This window comes from Gouania willdenowi, chromosome 6 (assembly GCF_900634775.1).
Source record: "Gouania willdenowi chromosome 6, fGouWil2.1, whole genome shotgun sequence".
Taxonomy (NCBI): domain Eukaryota; kingdom Metazoa; phylum Chordata; class Actinopteri; order Blenniiformes; family Gobiesocidae; genus Gouania; species Gouania willdenowi.
Genome location: NC_041049.1, coordinates 56,426,447 through 56,450,954, shown reverse-complemented (window position 1 = coordinate 56,450,954; position 24,508 = coordinate 56,426,447). Strand labels below are relative to the sequence as shown.

At 38.3% G+C, this 24,508-nt stretch overlaps 1 protein-coding gene across 1 annotated transcript; it reads right to left on the bottom strand.

Moving 5' to 3' along the window:
• Positions 1-17,351: 17,351 nt before the first annotated feature.
• gins3 (GINS complex subunit 3) lies at positions 17,352-24,270 on the bottom strand. The gene is made up of 3 exons (XM_028450482.1): positions 23,972-24,270; positions 21,690-21,923; positions 17,352-17,762 (listed from the first exon to the last, which is right to left on the bottom strand). The coding sequence occupies exons 1-3, from the start codon at positions 24,140-24,142 to the stop codon at positions 17,532-17,534; spliced, it is 636 nt and encodes a 211-aa protein (XP_028306283.1). The 5' UTR covers positions 24,143-24,270; the 3' UTR covers positions 17,352-17,531.
• Positions 24,271-24,508: the final 238 nt, after the last annotated feature.

The window sequence follows — 24,508 nt, the reverse complement described above, 5'->3', positions numbered from 1 at the left end:
TTGACAAATGGGTTGCGGATCCATTCCTTGCCACTTCGTGGGTCCTTTGTGGTTGGGAAGTAGCGCTCGAACTCCTTTAAAAGCAAAGACAGGTGATCGTGCACCAGCTGGGAGAATGAAGGCTCAGGCTCAGTCTCACCCAAAATCCCCGATAATGTTTGAAACATGTCCAATACGCCTCTGTTCACTCGCCGTCCCCACAAATCCAATTTGGCTTTAAATGCAGCTACTTTATCTGCCAACTTGAAGACAGTTGTCATTTTTCCTTGAAGTGACAGATTGAGTTCATTGAGCAGGTTGAATATATTGCACAGGTAAGCCAGTTTTGCGACCCATTCCTCGTCACTGAAATGTGCTGCTAGCGGTGACTTCTTTTCTGAGAGAAATCTTTGCAGCGGCTCTCGTAATTCAAAAACTCTGGCCAGCGATTTCCCTCTGGATAACCATCTTATTTCTGTGTATAAGAGAAGGCATCTGTGCTCTGCGTCCATCTCCTCACAAAGCTGCTCAAACAGGCGCGAGTTAAGGGCATGTGCTTTGACATGGTTAATAACTTTAACGACGTCAGTCAATACGCTGTTCAATTCCGGTCGCATTTTTCGGCTTGCCAGCATTTCCCTGTGAATGATACAATGCGTAGATTCACACTCAGGTGCAACCTCCTTAATCCGAGCAGTTAAACCAGACAGCTGTCCGGTCATGGCAGCAGCTCCGTCTGTGCATATGCCGATACAAAAGGACCATTTCATTTTTCCTGATATATAACCATCCAGCGACTTGAACAGTTCTGCGGCTGTGGTGTTGGTTGGCAACGATAGTGCACATAACATGTCCTCATGCACATCCTCCTGATAAAGATATTGCACATAAACAAGTAGTATTGCCTTGTTGTCAACATCTGCAGATTCATCAACCTGGAGGGCGTACCACGGTGATGTATTAATCCTCTCCAACAATTGTGTCTCAATGTCTTCGGCTATTTCCTCAATGCGCCGAGTCACGGTACTAGCCGACAGAGGCACCTGTGCTATCTTTTTAACAGCGGCCTCCCCTAGAAGTTCACGGCAAATGTCGTTAGTGGAGGGCAAGATCAATTCTTCACCAATAGTGAATGGCTTTTTAGCCTTAGCAATACGGTTAGCCACTAAGTATGACGCTCTAAGTGCATTCGCATTTACTGATGTGGTGGCCCTCGGTAATTTCTTCTGTCCTTCGTGTTCCTGTTTTTTTCTTTCAAAATACTCCAGGGGCTTGTCTTTTAATCCAGGGTGCCTGGTCTCCAAGTGGCGAAGCAGTTTTGAAGGCTTCATTGCCTCATTAGCAAGCCGGTCGCCGCATATTACGCAGAGCGGGCTTGGAATATGGGAATCACCTGCCGCGATAAACCCATATTTTAAGTCGGTCTCCTGTATTGTCTGGTAAAAGTTTTCTTTTTCTTTGAACTCGTAGGCTCTTCTTCTGTCTCTTCACTAGGCCTTTTCCCTTTCGCAAAAAAAATATCCAAAGACGTCTGTTTCTTACTCATTTTGCTAGCTTGTGGGTTAAAATTTGGCGCACAAGTGACCGGGATGCAAACGAGCGAATCCGGTCATTTTTCAAAATAAAAGTTTTTTCAAAATAAAAGATCGTTCATACTCTGATAATAAATAAAACAGAAATTATTAATTATTTCTTGTGCGGCCCGGTACCAATTGATCCACGGACCGGTACCGGTCCGCGGCCCGGGGGTTGGGGACCACTGCATTAGAGGACAGCAGTTGAGAAAAGCCACCAAGAACATCCTTGAGGCCACAGAAAAGGCCTCCAGGTGGCTGTGGATCCATGATGCACCACTTGGACACAGGCTGGGGTCTGATCACCCCCGGCTGGGTCACCCAGGCGAGCGTGTCTGATGATTAAAGACCCGAAACACCCTATGACCCCGGGTTCATCACTGATGACGTGTCCAAGTATCACCATGAGGTGTATTTGAGTTCTTTAACCTTTAAAAACATACAGTATGTAGTAGTGTTGGGGTGGTCAAGACCGGTCTTGGTCTCGAGACCGGTCTCGAGACCAAATTTTAAAGGTCTTGGTCTTGTCTCGGTCTCTGAAGCATTTTGACTCGGTCTTGTCTTGGACTCGGGCTGCCCGGACTCGGGATTTTCCGTCAAGACCGTTCGAGACCAGCACTAATTCCTGCTATTTTTAACCTTTTTTATAATGTGATAATAACACGGAGAAGAACGGGATAAAACAATCCTTTAGTCATTATTTAATCCACCCTGTATAATGACCGCAACCTTCCTTAATGTGACTGTGTGTGTGTGTGTGTGTGTGTGTGTCTGCGGTGTCAGTTTGGACCGCGGAGCAGAAGGGAGATATGAACTAATCACCGGTAAAAATCCCAGTAAAACTCCAGAAAACAATCACCAGTAATAAATATTATCTCACTGGTAAAGACAGTAGCTCTAATAACTGGTAAAATGATAAACTGGTGATATTACAGCCTGTGAAGGATGGATAGGTGACGCACTTACTCTGCTTCTGGGTCCTAGTGCCAGCCGAGCGGTGAAGCCTGTTCCTTTTACCGTGTTTACTGAGGTCCGTGTGTGTTTAATAAGTCCTTGTGTGTCCGTGTGAAAGTCTGCATGTTTATGCATCTGTCCATCCACTCTTTTCATTATATCCATGTCTTTTAAGGCTTTATTACATAATATCGGCTGTAGTCCGGGCCGCCGTCATCTTGGATTATGTCGTCACCAGCGCGTCATCGCCGCGCATCACAGAATGAGTCAAATAACTGTAAAGAGGTCTTATATTAGTCTATTTTCTTTTTAAAGTGGTGTTTTTTTTTTGTGTCTTTAGACTCCAATTACATGTATGTATATAATATGTTCCCCACAATATAAACAGGTTCACAATATAATTAATTTTTATAGTTTCTGTTTCCAGAATAATAATAATAATTCTCAACAAGAACAATTGATTGATTTGTCACATGACTGTTCCAGGGTTTGTTTGTTTTATTTAGTTTCACATCTACCTGTAGCTCTATGTTTTTTACACTGATGACAACTTGTTTGTAGTTTTATTTCAGAAAGTTTCACTTTTACAGTTACAGCTGGAAACCTTTGTGAATTGAATATCCTAGTTACATTACAGCAACCAAATTAAACTATATCAACTAAGTGAATTAATAAAAATAACCTGTGTAAAGGCTTTTTCAAACTAAAAAATTATCTTGTGAAATCTGTGACCTGTTAAACCTGCACAACTCAAAGAATCAGAATCAAGAATCATTATTTCTTGGCAGAAATGCTTTTAAACACTTGCTGTACATTCAGCTGACATAAAAATCTTGTTTTCAAATATGTAGAATAATTGTGAATTTATCAGTAGCAGTAGTAGTTTTAATATTTTAGTTAATTTTTTGCAGGCACCTTTTTTGTCCATCAAATGTATTTAAAATACACTAAAATTAAAGAGAGAATGTTATTTAACTGTTGAACCTTGTCATAATTTTATTTATTTATATATTTTTTTAAATTGAAAAAAAAATGTTTATGGTCTTGGTCTCGGCTTGTCTCGGTCTTGGTCTTGACTCGGTCTCGGCTCCCGAAAGTCTTGGTCTTGTCTTGGTCTCGGTGCATTCTGGTCTCGGGCAAGTCTTGGTCTCGGATAGTGTGGTCTTGAACACAACACTAGTATGTAGACAAAAATATATATATATATATATTTTAATGAAATCTGCTAAGAAAGGACTGCATTTAGATACTGTTTATAGTAGCTAGTCATCAATACCAACCTTACTATTCTGCATACCATCATATAATCCCCATGTAATAAAAATTGCAATTACTACTAGTCACTACTAGGACATAAACCTTTACAATCCTTTGTGAAATTTTTCTGCAATGACTTTGTACACACTCAGGGGGTTTAGCCATTAAAATCTCTGCTTGGTGCTATATTTTCTTGTCTCTTTTTATAGTTACGAATTTAACAGAATCATGCAAAACAGCAGATGTTTCTTGTGTTTTTGTAGCTTTATGAATGAGGAGTGACTCTGTAAATGGATTAGTATTGATAGGCCAGTCACGCCTTAGAAGGTTCCCCACCATTTCACATTCTCCCTATTTGTGGATTACAGCTCTCACTGTGGTTTGCTGGAGTCCTACTGCCTCGGAAATGGTTTTGTTACATACTGCAGACTGCTAGGTGTTTTACTGAAAATAATGTCATCAGATTGGAAACACGTAAGTGATTATTAATTCTACAGGACAGTCAGTATTTAGATGAGCTGCTTATGATAAACTAAAAAGGGGTTTATCACATTTATTCCTGATTTAACAAGTAGAGCTACGCAGGTATGGAATAATTACTTTTTACCTCCAAAAATTAATAAAAATGCGTTTTAATTAAAAAAAAAATTTCGGGGGGGGGGTTACGGACATTGGGTACTTTTGTGTATTCAAGCCTACAGAATGGACCAATTAACACCAAAGCAGCCATTGCAATATCTTACTATCCCACAGAGAGCCGGGAGACTGTTACCATTCCCCAACTACTTTGGCACTGACTCAATCTCTGCAATATCCCGCTGTGTCCATCAAGAGTCGTGTTTCCTACAAAATGAGCCTGAAGCAAATTCTAAAAAGTGCAACCACAATTAAATTGTAACTCGAGCTTGGTCCTTGTCCTCACTGTATTTTGAAAACAAGAGTAATAAAAAGGGAATAGCTGTTCTTCGTAAAGGTGCCGCAATGTGATATTAAAGAGACAGGATGTCAGAAGGACATCCATGGTCTTCAACATCAACCCAATGATTCCCAAAGACATGACTTCTTCTCATGTGTTGGTTTTATGTCAGATTTAATGATGCTTGAGCACATATATCACAAGATTTTAAAATCAAAACAAAATGGTCACTGTGGGATACAAACGTGTAACTGGCAGCTTCTTGTTAAATGAATAATTTATCCAAATAAAGGCTGATATCAGATTTGTTTTTTAATTCAGTTGAAAGATTGAATCATTAACACGGGTCAAATTGCAGTTTCTTCCAATGAGAGGTTTGTATTTTTCTAGTGTAATCTAACCAGGAAGGATTTGGCAGACAAAGTTTGAGAATCAGAACATCTTAGCCATAGAATGAGAAAAAAAATTTCTCCAATACTTTGGCATTAATTATTCTCCAAGACGTTATAAAGAAGTCCAGATCTGTCCTTACTATAGGATGGCTGTGTTTGCATATCAATTGTGTTGCTACCTCAACGCTAACCACCATTTACATTGTGAAAAAGAATTGGGCAACGGAAGAACCAACCTAAAGTCTCAAAAGTTTGGGCCCATTTCACTGAAAATATATACTACTCACCTGAGGTAGAACTGACATCTGTGACCCGAAACTAACAGTAATATGTTAGAATCAAAGCAGCAGAAAAACATTTTAAAATCGCAATAACATTTCAACATGGTTTCAAAACTGTAATGAAAACTTTTGACCACAAGGGGGCAATGCTCCCCCTGCCCCCACTCACCTCCACCGCCATTCGTGCAAACTCAGCGTATGCTGTAACTAGCACTATGTAAAAAATATTTTAACATCTTTAACAAAATTATTATTTTACTATCATAAAATGTGTCTAAATACCTGTGTGTGTGTGTGTGTGTGTGTATTGGGCTTAACGCTCATTAGCTATCTGATGACTTTCTCCATGTAACGTCTTTAGGAAGGAGTCGGGTGCCCTGAAGTGATGATGTAGAAAAATATTGTTCAGAAAACTGTATAATTGTAATTACAGCTCTGCCCTTGTGACCAAGTTTAATCTTCATCAGGTTATCTTCCTTCTTTGTCTTAATTGCTTCTCTTGCTAACAACAGAGAGAATATTCATTTCAAATGCCTTATGTCACACTAATTTGCCGTGCTGATATTTATATTTACAGACAACAGCAGCAACCATTTGCTTTGCAGACTCGTTGCTTCCCAGTAAAGCAATCTCAATTTGAGCTGAGTTTGATTGACTTTCCTTTTAGGTTCACAGGAGGTCATGTCTCATGTTAAAACTGCTGCTGAGTTGATTTTCATTAAACTGAACCATGTATTTCAGGCAGAGGTGAAAGTAATGAAGTACTCACATTACTGTAATTGAGTTGCTTTTATGGGTACTTGTACTTTTTTGAGTATATTTCTAAACCAGTAATGTTACTTGTACTTAAGTAGGTTTTAAAAGAAGTCAGGTCATTTGTTATATTTCTACACCCACACCATTACCGAGTAAGTTACTATTTTTTAGTTTTAAAATGATTTAACATTGTGAAACTACATAAAATTCAATGACTAGACAACAATCGATAGCCGAACAATCAGATTAAAAGTAATGCACCGCACCAAAACAGCATTGACTGACAGTTATTTTATCAGTTTTAGAGTTAATACATTTAGCTGTTCTTCAAGATAAAAATATGTAATTTTATTCAATGGTGAGTGAATTCCTTCATTCATTCATATTTTTTTTTTTTTTTTTTTTTTTAAGAATTGTTCATTTTATACAGATTCAATTCCAATTGTGCAATATTTGGTCTCTTCCTTTTTAAGTTTATACATGAAATGTTTACTGTATGCAAGGGAACCATGGCAAGATTTATTACCAAAAATAAACGTGGGGGTTGAAAGTAACTTTGACGTTGAGTAGTATTTAACTGAGCTACTTTTTACTTGTACTTGAGTATTTTATGTATGACTTACTTGTACTTGAGTACATCTTCAACCAACTAACAGTACTTTTACTTGAGTAGGATATATCAGTACTCTTTACACCTCTGATTTCATGGCATTTATACCCAATAGTTATTGAGAAGAATTTTACCTGGATAACAAGGCAGCTAGCAGAGTTAGCTGTATGGCTTGTAAGCTATAGTGTTGCTAGGCTAACTGTTACAAAACGTGCTAGATGACAACTCAGTGTGGGCTTTTTGTTCTATAAAAATAACCTAACAGCATTTATGGCAACTAAATGAAGACTTTTGATAATTAAAATAACTCAAGAAGTGTTGAGAATGTTTTCCTTTCAGCTAGAAAAAAGAAGTTACATGATTAAATTGGGACAGGCCTGATTTAGATTGGATAGCTTTTTCAGGAGCGTCACCTGCTGATTTTGCTGGTTGACTCACATGTTCTTTCACAGGATAAATTATTATGAGTGTTGGGTTGTCCAATTGAATGAAACTGGTGTAGAAGAGAGATGGAGCTTCTTGTGCCTCGTACCGTTGCTTATCTAAAGCCAAGGTATAAAACTGGTTCAATGGATCCCAACAGTGCCAATAACAGCCTGTGTTATAGAGCCTCTCAAAGTTCCGAGCATGGTTGTGGAGCCTTATCACATCTCGTTTGGATGTGATAAGAACATATTTGGCTGGTGGGTCTGCCACTGTGCAAAATAAATCTCTACAAATAATACTCTAAGCCAGGGGTGTCAAACTAATTTAGTTCAGGGGCCAAATACACAGTAGTTTGATGTTAGGTGGGAAAACGGGCAATTTCAACAATAATTTCCCAAGTTTGCATTTTGACGCATAAATGATACATAAAGTATGTAAGGCACCAACAATATCCGAGCAATAAGTGACAGATATCAGTCTCTGCAGGATTTTCTCTTTTATATTTCATTGATTCTGTGACAAAAATTTTCATTTCATTTTGGTAAAATATGATAAATTATATATATATTTTTTTCCTTGCCTTGTCTGCACATGCTGTCGAATGTCAACACTACATCAAGTGCAATCTTCTTATGACAGCAATGCAGGTTTTGTTATTGCAATGAAATAAATGAAATAATTTTATTGCATAATTGTGACCATCACCATCCTCCCCTAATTAAGGGTAAGAAAAACTTTATTAAAGGAAGAATATGAAAAGAGTAGGCCAGTGTTACACCTAGGTTAGGTGGAAGGGAACAGGAAAGAGGGAGTCAGGGTAGGAAAATGGAAGGGATGGGGAAGAGTTGACTGTTTCAAGGTAAGAGTAAAATGTGATGTTATAGTTGTGGACATTGTGCTTATTGTGTTATGTAATCAGTTCAGCTAATTTCAGGAACATTTTCCCATGCTTTTATCACATGACTGCAGTCATTGTGGAGTTTCATATAATTTGTGTATTTAGAGGGGCTGAGATATCTACAACTAAATTATTTAGCAATTTACACAATAATTCATGTTTTTTTCTCTCTTTTTTTACGTTCTCCTGCAGTCCAAATTGGATGGTCTAAAGGGCCGGATTTGGCCCCCGGGCCTTGAGTTTGACACAAGCTCTAACCCATTTATAGAAAGCAATAACTATATATTCACACGAGGAAACCAAAATTAGCTTAAAATGTTTTTCCGAGCCAAATTAGGGATTTTAGCTGTTTGTTTGAACCTGTCACAAAGCCATCCGCTCTGGCATTCCTGTCCCTTATACGTCCAGTTCTATTGACTGAATGTGAAAGAAGTGCAGCTTCATCGCCACAGGAGCCCTGACTGAGTCTGCTGCCAACCAAGCTGCTTTTATTATTGTTATCATGACTCATTGCATGCTGCAAATTGGCCACAGTAGATTTCCCTGAGCAAGCCTGTGTGAAGTAGGGAGATAGGGTACAGCGTGTTTAAAGAAAAAGCATTAAATTCATGTGTTTCAGAAGGATAGTCCATACATGCACATGTTCTGTGATCACCTTTACAGCAGACATAAAAAATGGCCTTGAACGTTGTTGTTGGTGCCTAAAAACATGGTGGAGCAGAAAAAGAATGGGATGTCTCAGTGCGTTTTGTTCATTTCTTTTTTTTTGTACTTTGTGTTGTCCTGATTTGCGTTTCTTTAGTTAACAAAATATTATTTGCTAATGTGCTAATTTTGCACGGTGAGAGTCCTTTTTGGCTCTCACCCTGAGAGGCCAAAAATCAATCAATCAATATTTCTTTATAAAAAGAGCTTTTCATACAGAAATGTAGTTCAAAGTGCTTTTACATAGTTAAAAATACACCCACCCCATACAAACCCCATCCACCACACACAGACACAAAAGCACACAAGTTAAAGGCACACTGTGTAACTTTTGGCCACTTGGGGCGTTAAGGCGCTATCACATCCAACATGACTGAAGCAACTCGATTACATTAAAATCAATGTAAATGATGCAACTTCAAGTTTTCTCCCCTAAAGCGACGTGACATATGTAATTGTCGAGCGCGACCTCATCGCTCAAAGTTGAAAAATCTGAACTTTTTAACTTAAAGCGACAAAACCCTCATCCTTCACTGTCTGTAGAGTGGAGGCTGCAGCCCCTCCCTACTCTCTCCCGCTTCAGTGCAGACGGCTGCTGCAGGACTGTACAACTTCCTCAATTTATCTGGGCAAAAGTAAAGCAGTTAACTTCTTGAAACCCACAGTAACTACTGATCATAACACATTCTGAGTGAACTCATCCTTTAATATCTCCGTAAGTTGATCATTTAAACCGTAAAAGCGGAGCAAGAAGGAAAAGAAGTGATCAACCCCCTCTCTCTTTCTCTCTACCCTGTCACCGACTCACACACACACACTGTTCCCTGGTCCCTGGAGCGATGAAGTGATGGAGTGAACATAAAGCACCACTATGTGCAAGCGACACATCAGGGGCAATGGAAGCTACTGCAGTGCTGCGTTCGGTGTGAACGCACCTTTAGACCTGTAACTTTCACTTCAAGCGCACCAGGTGGCCACAAGCGCCACAGCACTTTCGCAAAAATCAACAAAATGTCAGTCGGGCCAGCCTCCCTTGTCTTTTGATTGTGTATGCAGACAGTAGTTGACCTGTAACTTTGGGATAAGGATTGGCTCTAAGGCCTTGGTCGGTCGGGCTGGGGTCGAGCCACGACTGGAGGAGTAGCAGCCGCCGCTGACGCTGGAGGCCCGGTGCTCGGCCCTCCTCGCTGCGTCAGTGGTGCTCCCCCCTACTCCCTGGCCTCGTTGTCGGCCCCCTTCGCGGCTGATGGGGGGACCCCGGCAGGCACCGTAGCTGGGGAGATCCGCGAGAAGGGCCCGGGGCACATCCAGAGTTACCGCCGAGACATGGCTCTGGACACCGCCCCGCGCACACCGGGTTGGCCGTCTGCTCCGTCCCAGGCGTAGCTTTTCGATGGCGGCGAGGCCAGGAAGTAGTGGGGGAGCACCACCAAACCACTGTTTGGTGACCACTGAATTAGTGGATTACCTATATTTTGGTAAGGTTGATCAGAGGATTTTAATTTGAAAAGCCACCCATGAATCCGCTTCAATAATGGTGATAACAGTTGCATTAAAGCAGTTTTCACTGATCTGTGAAAGACAAAACCAATCACTCTAAAGTTGTAATAAAGGTTTCACTGAAACGACAAAATCCACCTAAAGAAAAAGACTAGACTCTTAGATCTTGAGCGTAAAGATTTATGCTGTCGAAGTCAACAATTATTCTTCACCTTCAACTTAATTTTGACTTAAAAGAAGTGGATTTAAAAATGTTGTTCTTCACTGGTCCTTTATTTCCTTTTGGAGTTCAAAGTTCAGTGGTTCAGCATCTATTCAGTAGATAATAAAAGAAGACCCACAGCTTCCTGGACTCGTTCTCCTCTCAGGCTTCACAACAATGGCTCTGCTGCCAACACATGGAGGAGATACTACTCCTTTAGACACAGATACAGCTAATCCTCACACCTCATCACAGATATGTAGATGGAATTTTACTGTTATTCTCTCCATCACTAATACTCTAATGTCATTTGTATGACACTGAATCATATAGACTGTAATTTCATTTTTTCCATGTATTATTTATTTGTTAGTCTGTCCTCTATACCCCTGTAAAACACATCAAATGTGTTTTACCTGGATAATTAATAGTTTAATAAAAAACTAAAGGTATCAAAGTACGTAAAATTTACATTTTTTCTTTTCTCTCAACAGATGGTATAATATACCAGTATGTAAATCATTCTAATTTCTTATAACATGTATTTACAATTTTCTTTTGAATTTTTGCTTTTACCTCTGCCAACAACAGCGTATTTAAGGTGCACCAAAATATTGTGCAAGAATTGGAATATATACCGGACTATAAGGCGCACTTAAAATCCTTTCATTTTGTTTGTTTACAACTTTGGTTGATAGATTTTTGGCACTTTAGGGCTACTGTAGTCTGGCGCCTCGTGGAGTGATATGTACCTGTACTGTGCTTCAACATACTGAAATGTGTGTATTGTTCTGTATTTTATGTGTTAAACCTGAACAATGTGTTGTGTTCTGAGAGTTTATCCTTCTCCGGCCAGTAGGGGGCATAGTGGGACTGTTTTTACTTTAGAGCTGTCAGGAAGTAGAGAGGAGACGAAGAAGTGTGTGTGTCGAGATGAATGGGCGCAGACATTAAAGAAGGTAATCCTCTCCCCAGTGATCCTTTAAGTGTTTTACGTCCTACAGTTTGACTTATCTGACTATTTTGTCGCGCTTAATGCGTCTTAATAATGTAACGGACTGGGTCCTATGTTTATGTTCCCCAATAATAATAATAACAAACCGGTGCGCCTTATAGTCCGGTGCGCCTTTTCCACTGGCTATGTCTCCGCTGCGCCACGGCACCGATCCGGTATTTCACCGCTGTCCGCCGTCCGGTAATTCACACCATTTTCGTTTTGAGTGCGCCGCGGTGCGCTCCGGTTGAACGAGTGTGACGTCACGAGACAGAGCAGTTCTCACGATATTTATATAATCACGCGAGAACGCGGTTAAATGTATGTGTTCTAAACACAACAATAAACAGATAAACAGGTCAGTGTTCCTAACAAAGGAGTACACATTATGACGTTTTGGTGATGTATTTACTTGAAATATAATCTGAAGTGTTTTATTTTGAAAAGTAACCCGATATTTTATTGCGGAGTACGTGCTTAATTTCCTGTTTAGCTTCATTTGCTCTGTGCTGATTGATGGGTGGTGCTCTGGTGTCCACCAGAAATAGAAGCCCAGCGTATATCTGGCGGAGGGCACCGGACTGTTGCAGCTGGGAAGGAGCAGACACACACCGCAGCGGACCTGGTGGAAATTAACACATAGACTAAAGTGGAAACCTATCAGCTCTGGTGACGCGGCGGTGACGTTCCGCAGCGGAGCCGCATCCAGTGGAAACTGGGGGTTATAGTCTGGTGCGCCTTATGTATGAAAATAGACCCAGTCAGACCCATTCATTGATAGTGCGCCTTATACGGTACACAAAATGACTCCAAAAACACACAAATTGACTAAAAGACAACAAACAACGACAAAATCCTTTGTTCTTTCCTTGTTAATGCTCAGATTGGTCATTATTCTTAATATTGGCATGGAATGTTGATAATGTGGCCCTCAGATCAGGCAATCACATTTTTTGTGGCCCCATTGTGATGAGAGTTGCCCATCCCTGCTGTAGACAGTGGTAATGATGAAGGAAGAGTGAACATCACCTAAATATACAGTTTATTCATAACAATCATCATATAGTCAGGGGCCAAATGTAATGACATGGAATTGTTTTGTTGGTTTTAGTGATGCACGATATTATCAACACATTATCGATATTGGCTTTAAAATTAAGTATCAAACATTGGCCATTTTGCAGATATAATTAAACGATAAAATAACAAGCTTTTCTTCCTTGATCAACTCATGGACATCATCATATAGGTCACCTGTGTCAAACTCATGGCCCGGGGGCCAAATCCGGTCCTTCGGAGCATCTAATTCGGCCCGCAGGAGAAAGTGAAAATGACAGAGAAAACATGAATCATTGTGTAAATTACCAAATGATTCAGTTGTAAAAAAGCAAATAAAAATTTGTCAAAAAATCAAAGGTCATTTAAGTATATGTCACATATTGCATAGATATTGTTGATGCCTTCCATACTTTATGTCTAATTTATAACTAGAAGGGCAAACTTACGGGCACATGTTGAAATTGTTCATTTTCCCGCCCAAAACCTGTGGCCCATTTGTGATCAAACTGATCCCTAATTGGCCCCTTGAACTAAAATAGTTTGACACCCCTGATATAGGTATAGATCATAGACGCGTAATCACCCGTGGAGAGGCGTGACTAAGTGCTACCATCTTGTGTGTGGGGAGCAGACTGTAGGAGTGTTTGTAAATCAATGGAGGTAATTTTGTCATTTCATTTACAGTTACGGTTTGATATTTTTCATGACAGAATGCTTAAATCTAGTAAAAATGCCGATTGAGTAGTAGTAACTGTTAGTAGTATAGGCTGCAAGTATCTTTACAAGCGTAAGTTGAATTATTTTTCTTACTTCTTGCACAAGAGTTGTCCTGTTACATCATTTTCAGCTTTGTCTTATTTTGCCAGCGGGCCAACGTGTAGGAAAAATGATTATTATCTATATTTTATCCACTACAGAACATAGATAATCCCTGTCATTAGGGTTTGACAAAAACAATGGTATCATCTACAGCCAAATGAGTTAGCATATTACCCAAAAAGCCATTATCATGCATCAAACTATTTTTAGTTCAGGGGCCAAATACAGACAAGTCTGACCTTAAGTTTGGCCACAGATTTGTGGATGGGAAAAAGACCAAATTCAACATTAACATGCTCTGGTTTTCACTTCCATTGAAGAAAAATTCCTTTGGGGAAAAGAACAAAAAGGTGAAAAATACATTTTATCAAAAGCTATGTTTTAATCAGAGGGTTTATTTAAAAGCAAAACTTCAATTTCAAATTGGAACTTTTTTTCAGAGAATGATATATAAATGATAAAATATGTGAGTATATTAGTTTTGGGAATTTGGGGAGATTTTGTGGAATAATTTAAGGAAAATTTTCCAGATTTTGGAAAAATTGAGAGTTCTCTCAACAATTTAAAAATAAAAATGACTGTTGAGCTCTGCAAATATTGTGGACTTGACCTAATTTTTTTGTATTTGGAGGGACTGAGATATCTACAACTGAGCGGGCCACATTTGATGCTTTAAAGGGCCGGATTTGGCCCCCGGCCTTGAGTTTGACACGTGCTCTAAATCAGGGGTTCTCAAGTCTCAACCTTGGGGTCGGGACCCCATTTGGGGTCACAGGACACTGGGATGGGGTCACCAGATGCCTTCAAGAAACTAAGAATATTTTCTGAACAATTTGAGCCCATTTTTGCTTATTTTTACCCTTTTTCTGTAACTCCATCAAACTTGCCATGATATTTTATCTTATTTCAATGCATTTTTGTTAAATTACTCCCATTTTTGCCACTTCTCAATCAAATTTCAATGCCTTTTCTGCACATTTTTCCAGATATTTTCAGCATTTATAAACCCTTTCTAACACTCTTCCCACTTAATGTCACATATGTTGACCTATTATTGTCACTTTTAACCTCTTGCTCCGTGCATCCGTCCATCCGAGTTAAAGGGGACAGCTTTTCTCAGAAATTGTTTAAGATAGGATAACCAAATTCGGTGTGTGGCTTCATGGTATCAATACCTTGATGGAGTTCGAAAATGAGAAGTGCACATTTTTTTTTCCCCGAGTTATTGCCCTTGTTCTGTTTTTCTTTACTTTGTTTGAGGTATCTTCAAAGGGGACAGCTTTTCTTAGAAACCGTTTAAGATAGTTAGTAATTTTTATTTTCTGATGTGATAATTATTTCTTATGTATACAGCTAACTTCTTAGATTTAGGACATTTAGGAAAAGGTTGTGAGTTATAATGACAACCAATCTAGTGGGGGATGTTGATGACTATGTCTTCTTGTTCTAAATGTTTTTAGCTACTTTAATTTGCATCTCTTTAAAATCCCATTTCACCACCATTTTTGGTCACTTTCAACCCATTTTACTTCTGATTAAAACAAGGATTTACATCTTTAAGATGACTACATATTATGGCACAAATAATACGAAACCTCCTGGAAAACTGGATATTATTTCGACAAATAAATAAATAGAACAATTGACCATCATTTTGCTGAATTTATGGATGGGCCCCAAAAATCTCTCCCCTTTATCCCCCCTTATAGATGACCCTGTCTCCATATGACTGTTCTTCAATGTTCATGTCTGTGTTCAACCACCTTCAAGTGCAGTGGGGGTCCCTGGTCTGTGGCACCTTTATTTCGGGGGTTGCGGGCTGAAAAGTTTGGGAACCACTGCTCTAAATCAGTGGTTCCCAAACTGTGGTACGTGTACCCCTAGGGGTACATGCGTACATTGCAGGGGGTACTGATGGGAAATGTTCCTAGTTCCTTTATAGGCTTCTTTTGAGCAAATTCACCACAAACTACCAGTAATATTCCTGAATAAATTACTATATTTTCTTGTAATTTATTTAAACAAGATAATAATTATTACAATAATAAACAATAATTAGCTAAATTTTACAAAGGAGACCCTATTTATTTACTATTGAAGTAAGTTGCATGATATATTCTTTTTTAATAATTTACACTGCACACATTGTTTGGAATTTGTGAATTAACCCTTAGGAAGCCAATGTTTGAGACACATTTAGGGGTTTATGAGAGCCCGCTGTTCCACATATAAAAAAGCATATGAAATTATGGTATGAAGAGGGGGGTACACATGATTTGACAAAAATGCAAAGGGGGTACATGGGACAAAAAAAGATTGAGAACCACTGGTGTAAATAAAGAGAGCAGCTCCCAATCTATTCTTCCCCACCCTTTCTATTTCCTACCTTGAGTCTCTCCTCCCTGCTCCCTTTCCCCTCCCCCTCCACCTAGGTGTAACACTGCTCTCCCTTTTTATAACCTCCCTATAATAAAAGATTTCTTACCTTTCCTTAGGGAGGGCTGGTGATGGTCACAATTAAGCAATAAAATAAATCAATTTATTTTATTGCAATAACAAAACATGCATTGCTGTTTCGTAATGATTGCACTTCTTGTAGTGTTGACCTTTGACAGCATGTGCAGACGAGAAAAAAAAAAAAAGAAGAGAGCAGCTCAATTGTTACTGAAGATAAAGAAAAGTAGTGGTAAATGTTGGATCCCACTCTGCATTTATTCATGTAAAGGTTTCTAAACAAATACCAAATGTCAGGAGCCCTAATGGTTGACAGGAGCCAGAGGCATCAGTGTGTGGCCTGAGTGGCTATGAATGCTCACACTCAGCTTGCCCTTTGCTTCAACTGCAACACGCACACACACGCACAGAGCTATAGTCACAGGCCATTCTGCAGAGAATTGTAGTCTGAAGGTATTAGTCACACTGGGGCGATTGATCGACCAGGATAAAGGATTAACCAGTGTGTTCACACAAACCAAAGAGCAACAAGAGACGTTAGTGTTTCATTTGGAGAAAACAACAAAAACAGTGAACACTTTTGGGCTTGTGCAGCGCTCTCGCTGTCAGGATCAATATTACAGCCTCGGGGAAACGTCGATGCTTTCATCAGCAGTGACCTATCATCTGACACATGTTCACAAACTAACATGACTGCAGTCACACGCACTCACCTTCCACACGACCACACAGATGGCCTGTTGTTCTGGCACCATTTTCATCCAACTTTGGGAGTAATGATGACTTACAGTAGCTCGTTTATAGTCCTTCAACTTAATAAAGGGTCTAAAATAGAAATAGGCCATCCATGTGTAAACTGAGAAATTACTGTAAGAACTGAGCAGGGACAGCACGTCTTGGACAAACTCTGGCTCATTTAAATGGTTTCTGTTAATTAAAAAATATAGTCATTGATTAATTAATAAGTTACTGAATAAATGAGATTTTTTTTTACAGCATCCATTTATAAATTTCTCTTATGCATTATTAATTAAATATAGCATTGAAAATATTGTATGTACTCATAGTCCATATATTGTAGGCATCCCCACACATTAGTCCTGATTGATACAGAAAATGAAGTAATTAATATAACAAAAACATTTTAAAATATTAAATTTTTAATTTTAAATACTTCAGGCTTGTGACTTCACTAACACAAGGAAAAAAAACTAAAATTCATACTAAATGATTGCTCTGAGATCGACAAATGGTTCATATTTAAAAACCAGAGCCACTGCATTAAAGCACAACTAGTTAATTAAGCAAAAAAATCTAAAAATAAACCTCCAGAAAATATGTATAACTGAAGTATTTCTGATTGTTGAAATGATTCAAACTCAAGTACTGATTTAATAATTAATCTGACATGTAGCAGAAATAAAGCCGATAAGTTGCATGTGCAAATAAAAACTGTAAATTCATCATTATTTTAACATAAAATCATATTGCTCACCTTCTATAGTTCATTATATATGAATAACTTCTTCCACTGTATTGACATAATAGGGATTGAGAAAAAATAAAAAAGATAAGTAAAGTTTTAGATGTTGGAAAGTTTAATGATAAATACAAAGAGTGAGTTAGAACACAAACATTTTCAGAAAATCCACTGACCACCTGAATGTGTCATAATTCATAAATCATTATCATAAAGGATGAAGTCGTCAGGTGGTCTCAGTGTGTCGATGGAAAAGTCTTGTCCTTGTACAGAACTCAAGGCTGGACGTCTGCGATCTTCCTCTTGCGGTAGTTGAGAACCAGACTGGAGGCGGTGAGCTGTGAGGCCTGACCCTTCTCCCAACTCTGGAAACCATTCAGCCCACTCTGTCCAGACTTAAACAGGGCCTTCTCCAGACAGTCCAAGCGCTCCACCAGCGCCGACGTGTCCTCGTTGTACGCGTTCTGAGACGAGTCCATGGTTCGCCTGAACCTGCCGATGAACGTCTGAAAAACCACAGGATGAAGAGCTGAGTGAGTGGAAATGACGTGTGATCAGACAGAGATGATCACAATGTAGATTATGGAAAAATGTTTGCCATTCTTGCATGTTTTGCTCGCTCTGGTAAAAAAAAAAAAAAAAAACCTGAAACTTCTTCCCACATTGTCTGCGTTTACAAAGAAGCTGCTAATTTGTTTAATTTCATTTGACATGAGCTCAGAAATCAATGCATTCTTTTTTCTGTAACAATTTTAAAATCAAAACTAGTGATAGACCGATACATCGGCCGGCCGATATTATCGGCCAATTTTTGAGTTTTTCACATGTATCTGCACCGGCCGATGCGGGCTGCTGCATTCACCGATCCTGTTCTTGTTCTACATCACCTGTTTTTAATATTTGTTAAATATGTTTTACTTGTTGTTCTACCTCACCTTTCTTAATTTCAATAAACTAGTAAAGTGCCCGTCGGAAGTATGTATTCATATAGTGGGAGCTTAAGTACAGTTGTCAATTATGGGCATAATAATAATAACATACTCTGTAGCATTATAAAGGGGTTTATTTGCAGGTGCAAAGTAAAATAGCGTGTGCAATTTCCCTGGTTTAATTCTATGGGACATGCGCATGATAAATGTGTTTTTTTTCTCTCATTTTTATATTTATTTTTTCTTTTTGTGTACTTTTCTGTAATGTATGTTTTTTGGAGTCATGTGTATTTGTGCATTTTTTGTATAATGTTTTTTGTTGTCATTGTAGTGTGATTCTGGAGTCATTTTGTGTATTTTTGCATCTTTTTTGATGTAGTTTTGTGCATTTCTGTTGTCATTTTAGTGTATTTTTTGTATAAATATTTAGTTTAGTGTATGTTGAGTCATTTTCATATTTTTGTTGTTGTTTGGTGTATTTTTCTGTAATATATGTTTTTTGGAGTCATTTTGTGTGTTTTTGGAGTCTTTTTGTACATTTTTGTGCATTTCTGTTGTTGTTTTGTGTTCTTTCTGTATATATGTTTAGTTTTTTGTTTTACGTCATTATGTGTATAACTGTCACTAAACTTATCTATTGTCAGTAGTTAGATGTAGTGGCAGGTGTGTCGTGAGTGAAGCTGCAGTAATCAGGTGACCTTCACTATGTAGCACTGTCTACGTAACATGTAAACACTTCGTAACCCACAGATCTGACTCAGTCAAACTAACATGAAAATAAACGATTTGAAACGTCATCACCAAATAAGGAACAGTAAAAACGTATGTTTCCTCAAAAGAGAAGTCCACAGGAGCTCTGGCACGCACCGGAAGTGAGCTGTGTCGTGAAATAGATATAGATGGTGCGCTAGCGCCCCCTCACACACTGAGGTCAAAAGCTGAATAGGTTTCATTTCTGCGCCATCCAGAAGTGAAATAAAATTAAAATAAACATTTGGAAATTACCAAATTACTCCAAAATAACAGATACACAAACTCGGGGTATTTGGAAGTCCTTGACAAAGTTTCAGGTCGAACAGGCACCGCGTCGGGGAGATATTCGCTCCATTATTGAGGGAGTAAAAGTAGTATCGACTCCAAATATCGGCTCAAGAAAATCAGCAGTCCGTATCGATCATCGGCTAAGGCTGATGGGTCAGTAAGTCGGTATTGGCATCAGCCCTAAAAAATCCATATCGGTCGATCCCTAATCAAAACGTCATTTTTGAAAATAAATAAATGCTTAATACTTAATCACTATGATGGTTAAAACATCACTTGAAAGGACTTCAGTAACACTTTACTTGAAGTTTTATACATAGGGCTGACATTACACTGTTATTATCTGTCATTAGCATGAATAAGGTGTCATAAAGGCTGTCATTACGTGTCCTTCGTTAGCCTAACCCAGCGGCCTGCAACCTTTATTCTCAAAGGAGCCATTCTGCCTCAGCTTGCCTAGATAAAAGTCCTTCCGGAGCTGAAAAAAATAACTTCTCAATGAAGACAATGCAGTGTATAAAATTATATACAGTCAAAATAATATCGATTCATTTTGTTCATGTTGTTAAAGTAACTTGAATACATGATAATGTCTGTTAACACATGCACACCCATTTATTATTAACCAATTGGTGACATAAATCTTAACCTTCAACATAATATCTACAGTATACTACAACTGAATAAAATAAATAAAAAATGAATTGAGAAAAAAAAAAAAAAAAAATCGGAAATTCGGAAATTTGAATCCGATATTCGTTTTCAGGCTGATATCGGATCGATATCAGATTAGGACACCCCTATATATAAGTCTCTATTTCATTCCAGAATAGTCCTTTTGTTGGTTTAGTTATCTTACCAAGGATTTAAAACTTAAGGTTAGCCACAGGTGCAGGAAAGTTGATGGACTGTAGAGGTTGCAGGAGGTGAAGTAGGAAAGTGGCTGTTATTGCACAATGTGATTTATTTTTAGGTGAACCAATTGTTTCTTCAGAATTTTATTTGAAGTTAATGTCATTAATTATCAATACCCTCTGTAAAAAATAAGAATTCATTATTTTAATTTTTTTTTTAAAGCTACAGGGAGCCAATACAAAAGAGCAGCAGGTCGCAGACCCCTGTCCTAACCCTTTGTTAACCCAACCCCTAACTCTACCAAACTCCACTAGAATAAAAAAATGCCAACATAGCTCTAAAGGTGTCACCATTTAGCAAACATTTAATGACAGCCTTCGTGAAACCTTATTCATGCTCATGACAGATTAATAACAGCGTAATGTCAGCCTTATGTATACAACTTCAATTAAAGTGTAACCAATACTTCATTTAGACAGTTTACAATTCTGAAAGCTGATGTTTGAGACTGAACAAATGTTGTATGATAAGTTTTAAGTATCTGTTTTTGTCACTACACACAGATAAAAGCTAGTCTGCCTGGTAACAGCTCAAATTACAAAAAACAAGTCTAATACATTTTTTTTAATCTCTCTGCGCCCCCTAGTGGCGACTAAACAAAACAGCATTAGCTGCACATGAGTATAACTGTCACTGAACATCTATAACTTTAAATTAATCTGTAAAGACTCTTAGAGATTTGAACACCCCAGCCTTATCAAGAAAATGTAATATTGACTTAGTGTTTTTAAGCTTCTGATTTTGCATTTGAGTCACTGAAAAACATGACAAATTAAAGCTTAATTATTTATGGCCACATTAGGAAACTGCTTTTTTTTTAGCAGTTAAATACCAGACTCTCCTTAAGCAGGGTTCCTACAGCTTTAGTTAAACTGAATTCAAGACTTTTTATTGCCGTTTGAAATTAAATTTAAGACCAACTCCACAGTAAACATAATTAGGCAACTAGCGGCCCCCAAAGTAAACACACAAATATTCACAAAATGACAGTAAAATACCCCAAAAAAGGCTAATCAAAATCACTCCAAAAACACAAGATGACCACAGAAATAGCCAGAAATCTATAAAACAACAAACATACAAAAAATGTAAACCATTAAGAAAAATCTTTGTTGAACAGGCAATTTTTTTGTTAAATTTACATTTTCCAATGTGGTTTATACATTAAAAAAAAAAACAAACAAAACAATGCTACCATTTATTTTGAAATGTGAGACTAATTACAATCATAAAATCATACGTAATATGTGTAAAAATGTAACACTTTTGAAACATTTATTTAAGACATTTTCATGACAATTAAGGCCTTATTTTTAGATTCATGAATTTAATGCCTTTTAAGACTTTTTAAGGATCCACTGGAATCCTGTTAAGGTCTTGCATCTAAAATAAAATGCAGAACTTTCCTACTGTAGCGTTTGTTACACCATTTACAATATTTACTGATGTCAGGCAATGTTTTCACATAAGAAACAAAATTAATGTCTGATTAGAAAATGTTTCCTGTTTCAGTTTAAATTCTGACTGCTATTGTTAGTCATTTTTCACCTGTAACAGTGTCTGTGCGATGTCTGGGTTCTCTGGGCTTTCAAAGTGCAGCATCTGGGACCCCAGACCATAATAGTATGGCCCCATCTTATGCAGGTCCACCACATTGGGGTCAGCATTAAAGACTGTCCTCCATCCCTCTTTGTAGACTTTGGGCAGCTCCACAGCCAGCACTCGTCTCTTTTTCTCATACAGGCCTTTGGACAGCCACAAAGGAAGCTCCATCTTTGTGCCCTAAGGTGAGAACACAAATGACCGAGTACCTTATTGTGCTAGTGCTACGCAGCATGTCAGGAACACATTAATGCAGGCACGTGTTTAAATCTTTAGCTGTCAAACTGATTTTCAGCCCTCACCACAATGGATCTCAGATAAAACTATAACAAATCTTTTAGAGCAGTGGTTCTCAGTCTTTTCAGCCCGCGACCCCCAAAATAAAGGTGCCAGAGACCGGGGACCCCCACTGTACCTGAAGGTGGTTGAACACAGACATGAACATTGAAGAACAGTCATATGGAGACAGGGCCATCTATAAGGGGGGATAAAGGGGAGAGCTTTTTGGGGTCCATCCATAAAGTCAGCAAAATGATGGTCCATTGTTCTATGAATCTGTGATAACCACATGTATTTATTTATCTGAATAATATACACTGATATCCAGGAGGTTTAGTATTATTTGCTCCACAGTATATAGTCATCTTAAAGATGTAAATCCTTGTTTTAATTGGAAATAAAATAGGTTAAAAGCAACACAAAATGGTGGAAAAAAAGACAGACAAAAAAAAAAAAAAAAAATAGCACAAAGGGATCAAAAAGTGCCAATATTGGAACAATTAGTTTAAACTGGCAAATAATGGGCATAACAAATCGTGAATGTGAGTAAATTGGCAAAAATAAGCATGACATATGGTGAAAAGAGGTTAAAAGTGACAATAACGGGTCAACATATGTGACATTAGGTGGGAAAAGTGATGGAAAGGGTTTATAAGTGCTTCAAATGTGTTGAAAGTGAAAAAAATGTGCAGAGAAGGCATTGACATTTGCCTGCCCTTCATTGGCCGGTTTAGGTGACTTGATAGGTGCACCACGTGACTTAAAGTTCCGTCAGTTTTATTCTAGCTCATAATTATTTTTAGCTACCCCACTAACCCTTTTATTTTACCACTATCCCTAACCCAGGAAATACCCTCAAATGTTTATTTTTTTCACATTTGTATTTTTAAAGGTGGAATTTGCTGTGTTAAATAATGTTAAAATGAAAAAAATATATATGTCAAAAGCCAGATTCGAACCCACGGCAGCGGAAGGAAGAATCCTTGGGTCAGGCGCCTTAACCCACTCGGTCATCCTGACACGGTGAAAATACAGGCACATTACGCTAATGTAGAAAAGGTTTGGAAAACGTACCTATAGTCCCATTGGCTATTGATACGTTTCCGTATCAATAGACACTTCCTTGAAGTTTGATGGAAAAGTGTCAGAAATGGGAGTATTGGAGCAAACATGCATTAAAAGGAGCAAAAATATGGCAAGAAAAAGTGAGGAAAATATTCTTGGTTTTAGGCATCTGGCGACCCCCTCTCAGTGTCTCGCGACCCCAAATGGGATCCTGACCCCAAGGTTGAGAACCCCTGCTTTCCCGCAAACTCTCAGCTTGGCTTTGGAGCTAGTTAGTTACATCCATTACAGGTAAACAGCACATGTTTACCTCTGATTAAGTTTTTGGCTTGAGTATAATGTTGAAATAATTTCTATTCTCACACACGTTTGGCTTTCTGTGCATTTATATCTTTATTTATAAAAAGATCTCATCACATTAGCAATTATTATTCAGTATTATAACACATTTTAAATTTATACAGTAATGTAGATTGATGCCATGACCTGGAGGGGTAGAAATCACTATTAAGAGGTTTAAAAAAAAAAAAAAAAAAAAAAAGGTAATATTTAAGGATAAAAGACTAATTTGAGACACAGTTTAGTGATGATCGTACCAAGCCTATTTATAAAAATAAGTAAATAAATAAAAAAGACTCATCGTACAACACTGTATACCCCTCTACTAGGATTAAATTAAACTTTTAAAATCCTCACTTTTAAAGTAGCCGAGTTTTTTTTTTTTTTTTAATTCTGACAAAGACTGAAATGTAACAGCAGCTATTAATGGTCTTTCACAGCTGTCACTTTGTCAGCGCAGCGGGAAATAAAGTTAAATACAGTAATGAGAGTCTATGGTGTAAACAGTGGAAATAAAACAGCTGTTTCTCTATGAAGTCACTGACCTCCGGGATGTCCTGGGTGTCGCTGGACCGCTCCAGAAATCCAAGCCGAGGGAAAGCGGTCTCTGTCCGGACAGGAAGTCTCTCTTGTGAGAGCAGAATGTCGTCTAAAGAAAAGTAATTCTCCTCCATGCCCACCCCGGGTTCTACCGGAAGATATGACTGCGTGTCCATCTGCGCTGGAAAGAAACAAAAGCTTTAAACTTCTCTTTATTCTTAATTTTCTGATAAACGCTGAGTTTCTCCCCGAGGAGCCTTTGTTTACAACCAAATGTACTGCGACTCGCCTTCTCGGCGCCACAACCGAGGGACCAATCAGAGCACGCGAATGCAATGACGCATATTGTAGGCCAATCAGATTGCGACATCAACTTCCACGCATGCGTAAACGAAGCATGTTTTCATTTCCTGATTTTAAGTCACGTATTTATTTCTTCTTTAATTCATATAAAGTTATTTTTGACAGAAAGTAAAATACTCTCATCAGCGGCTGGAGTTTGACTCAATAGAAGGCCGTTTATGTGTGCAGTTTGTATGTTA